This window comes from Antedon bifida, chromosome 3 (genome assembly GCF_963402885.1).
Source record: "Antedon bifida chromosome 3, ecAntBifi1.1, whole genome shotgun sequence".
Classification (NCBI taxonomy): domain Eukaryota; kingdom Metazoa; phylum Echinodermata; class Crinoidea; order Comatulida; family Antedonidae; genus Antedon; species Antedon bifida.
In genome coordinates, this window is record NC_136228.1 from 29,753,606 (window position 1) to 29,757,763 (window position 4,158).

The following is a 4,158-nucleotide window of genomic DNA, read 5'->3' on the forward strand; positions in this document are numbered from 1 at the left end:
CAAACGAAAATGTCCACCATCATTTTTTCTTCACAAAGGAACCAAAATTACAAGTCCACATGACATTGCTAACAACTTTAACGATTATTTTGTGAACATCGGACCTAATCTAGCAAAGACTATTAATGAACCCTTAAACCAATTTCCATCTTATCTTAATGCACCTCTAATTAATTCTTTTTTTCTCTCTCCGACCTCAGAAAATGAAATTATTAACATTATTAAAGGTCTAAAAAACAACAAGAGTCCAGGCTGTGATGACATCTCAAGTAATGTTGTCATATCTATTTGTAATCTAATTTCTAAACCACTATCCCACATTTTCAACCTATGCTTTTCACATGGGATATTTCCTGATCTTCTTAAAATTGCTAAGGTAGTTCCTATTTTTAAAAAGGGTGACCCTCATTTGTTTACTAATTATAGGCCTATTTCTTTATTAACCTGTTTTTCCAAGATTCTTGAGTGTCTCATCTATAACAAGTTATTTAATTATCTATCTAAACACAATATTCTTTATAATCGTCAGTATGGTTTCAGAAAATCTTATTCTACTGATTTTGCACTTATCGATATATATGATCAAATCACCAAAGCTATAAGCACTAATCCCTTTACGGCTGGCATCTTTCTTGATTTGAGCAAGGCCTTTGATACTATTAACCATGATATTCTTTTAAGCAAACTTGAACGATACGGTATCAGAGGTCTTGCTCTAAATTTATTTAGTAGCTACCTTGCCAATAGGCATCAATTTATTTCATTTAACTCTTATAATTCACATTTCTCCCAAATTAAATGCGGCGACCCCCAGGGGTCTATACTCGGCCCTCTATTATTTTTAATTTATGTTAATGATCTTCCCAACTCTTCTTTTTTGTTAAATTTTGTTCTTTTTGCAGATGATACCAACATTTTTTATTCAAATAAAAACGTAAATAATCTATTTCAAATTATTAACACTGAATTAATCAAGGTCTCTAATTGGTTCAAATCAAATAAACTGTCTCTTAATACTTCTAAAACTAACTTTATTCTTTTCAATTATAAAATTAAAAATACTGATTCTTTTGTTATTAAAATTGATAACAACATTATTAATCAAGTAAATAATACTAAATTTCTAGGAGTTACGATAGACTCTAAATTAACATGGCAACCTCACCTTAACAAAATGTCTAATATTATTTCTAGAAACATTGGCGTTATGAACAAATTAAAATTTTATTTTCCCCAACATATTCTTTTATCGTTATATAATACTGTAGTCTTACCTTATATTAATTATTGCAATATTGCATGGGCTACTACAATTGACAAATTTGTATACTTGTGTCGCTGGACAGGTCCTGAAACAACACATATTGATAATATATTTAAACTTCAAAAACGTGCTCTCAGGATCTGTGCAGGATCAACCCGTATAGCCCACACCAAACCATTATTTTATAAATTTAATGTTCTTAACGTCTTTGACATAAATAAATTACAAACTTTTACTTTTATGTACTGTTTTAAGAATAACATATTACCTGCACATATTTCCTCACTATTTCCTAAGCAACCATCTGAGATTCATGATCACAGAACTAGATTTGCAAAAAGTAATGTTTCATCTGAAAAATATATATCTTTTCTTAGGAAAAAATCTATTTTTTTTAATGGCCCTAATTTATGGAATTCCTTAGATACATCACTTAAATCTCTACCAAATTTTAAAATTTTTAAATCTCCTCTTCTTCTTTTTTTTTTTTTCTTCTAATGTAATCATGTATAGCCAATTACCTGGATGATAATTTATTATCTACCTGCAACTTATTTATAACTATATTGCTTAAACCAGACTACATTTGCTTTGCATTTCTCTATTTTTCTTATTTGGTGCTTATTATTATTATCATTTGTATCATATATTGTTCTTTGTGACTCTGATTTTTTTTTTTAAATGGTGACCATGCCTTAAAGTTTGTCTTCAAACTTATTTTGGTCTCCATCCACACACACTATACTTGACTTGGTTTATTATAAGACATTTAACTAGTTTGTCTGTTTTTTCTTTTACCTAAATGATGTTTATTACCAATACTATGTTATATATTTTGTGTATGGAAAATAAATAATAAACAAAACAAAACAAAAATCCCTAGCCCAAGCAGAAATCCCCACCATCCTCTCAAACATCCCCCACTAAAAAAAAACCCTGGACTCAGGGAATTTTTTGAATGTAGTTTAAAACCTTCCCGGTACAATTGCAGTCATTTTGATACCCCATATGTATGGTTACGTGCAGAAACAGAAATTTGTATAACGAACAATTACATCAAAGGTGGGGAAAAGTGGGGCATTTTAACCCCATTTTAGCCCCTAACTTGGATCCAAGATGACGGATGTTCAAATATAGTTTAAAACCTTCCCGGTACAATCATTTTGATACCCCATATGTAAGGTTACGTGCAATAACAAAAATGTGTATGACAAACAAACAAACATACAAACAAACGCACAAATTCTCTCACTTATAATATAGATTATCACAGATTTTCACCCACCAGATACATTCTCCCATACAACAAACTTCCTAACAATCAGTGGAAATTCCAACTTTAATATGCAACAGTATTTTTCTTTCGCCAATGAGCTATGCTCGACGCGATTATGAGATCATGTTCCGAATATGAGCACTGTTTGTGTACGCAATAAAAAGGATCAGGAGATTGTTGCTTCATTCTGATTACGTTACATTGGATGCATACATTTTAGGTTTACTATTAAGTTTTGAGCTATTTAATAATTAAATATTTTTACATTGTCTGCTCCATGGTTTGCCACTGCAACTTTTCGTGGTCTTTCTGAGATTACAGCAATCCCACATGGGATATTCAGGCCATCATCTATGTTATCTATTCGTTTAATGAATTTACCATTTTGATCAAATAGTTGTAATTTATAATTACTGGATACTATTACATTCCCATCCATATCTATGGTTATACCAGTAGGAACAAATACTTGACCATCTTCTTCACCAGAGCCTACAAGGATCTTTACTAGCTTATCATTATCATCAAACATTTGTATTCTGCTATTATCACGATCAGCAACAATCAAATGACCCTCTTTTGTTACAGCAACATCTGTTGGTCCTTTCATTTGACCTGCTTCACTTCCTTCAGAACCTATCTTACCCAGTAGACTACCATCATCAATATTGAATTTAAACACACAGGGATATTCACGATCTGCTACATATAAGATACTGGTCTTTTGGTTTACTGTTATTCCATCTGGATATTGTAATACTCCTTTACCAAAGGTTCTGATTTCATGATGTTGATTATCACACATTATAACACATTTGTTAAAACCATCACTATACACCATGTGACCATTGCCTATTTGATGCATGCAATTAACTTTAACATTTTGTGGTATTTGTATCTTAGAAACAAAATTACCTGATTGATCAAACTTGATTAAATCTTTACTGTAGCTTGACACTAACATACATCCATCAGTATCTAATAGGCCTACTACATCTGATACTTTTGCTAGTTTTCGATGTTTTTTATACTTTGATATGTTATATATGGTATGTACAAGTCCAAGAGGCTCCACCTTGACACTCACCGGTGAACCTATCACATGCAACATATTTCCATCAGTGATATCCATGTGCCATTCTCCTTCCAAATTGCATCTACCTGTTATTGTGTAAACTTCCTTTCTGTGTACTACTTCAGTGACTGATTTCTCGCCTAATGGGTTCTTTAGTGTGGCTGTTAATTTATCAACATCTGCACTCTCTGCTAGACTTGATACTTTTACACTGAATGAGTGTCCTTTTGTGACTGAAATGTTCTCATCTTCTGTTTTAACTTTGTGTGCAACACTTGTGATAAGTTTACCAACACCTTCATGATTCATCAGCTCAACAATGCTGAGAGATGGAATAAACTTTGTAATTCTTGTTTGAGTAAATGATTTAACCAATTCATCTGCTGCAACTTCATTCCCAATAGTAGTAATTGATATGACTATCAATAACTTTATTTTGTTCTTCATAAATCTGTGCAGGATTTGCCATCTTTACTGTAGTTTCTTCCTTTACCTTGCTGATAATTGTACTCTCATGACTTTCAATTGCTGTTCTGCTCAACT

At 31.9% G+C, this 4,158-nt stretch overlaps 1 protein-coding gene across 1 annotated transcript; it reads right to left on the bottom strand.

The window, feature by feature from the left end:
• Positions 1-1,539: 1,539 nt before the first annotated feature.
• LOC144837711 (uncharacterized) lies at positions 1,540-4,116 on the bottom strand. The gene has a single exon (XM_078692936.1). The coding sequence runs from the start codon at positions 4,060-4,062 to the stop codon at positions 2,785-2,787; it is 1,278 nt and encodes a 425-aa protein (XP_078549062.1). The 5' UTR covers positions 4,063-4,116; the 3' UTR covers positions 1,540-2,784.
• Positions 4,117-4,158: the final 42 nt, after the last annotated feature.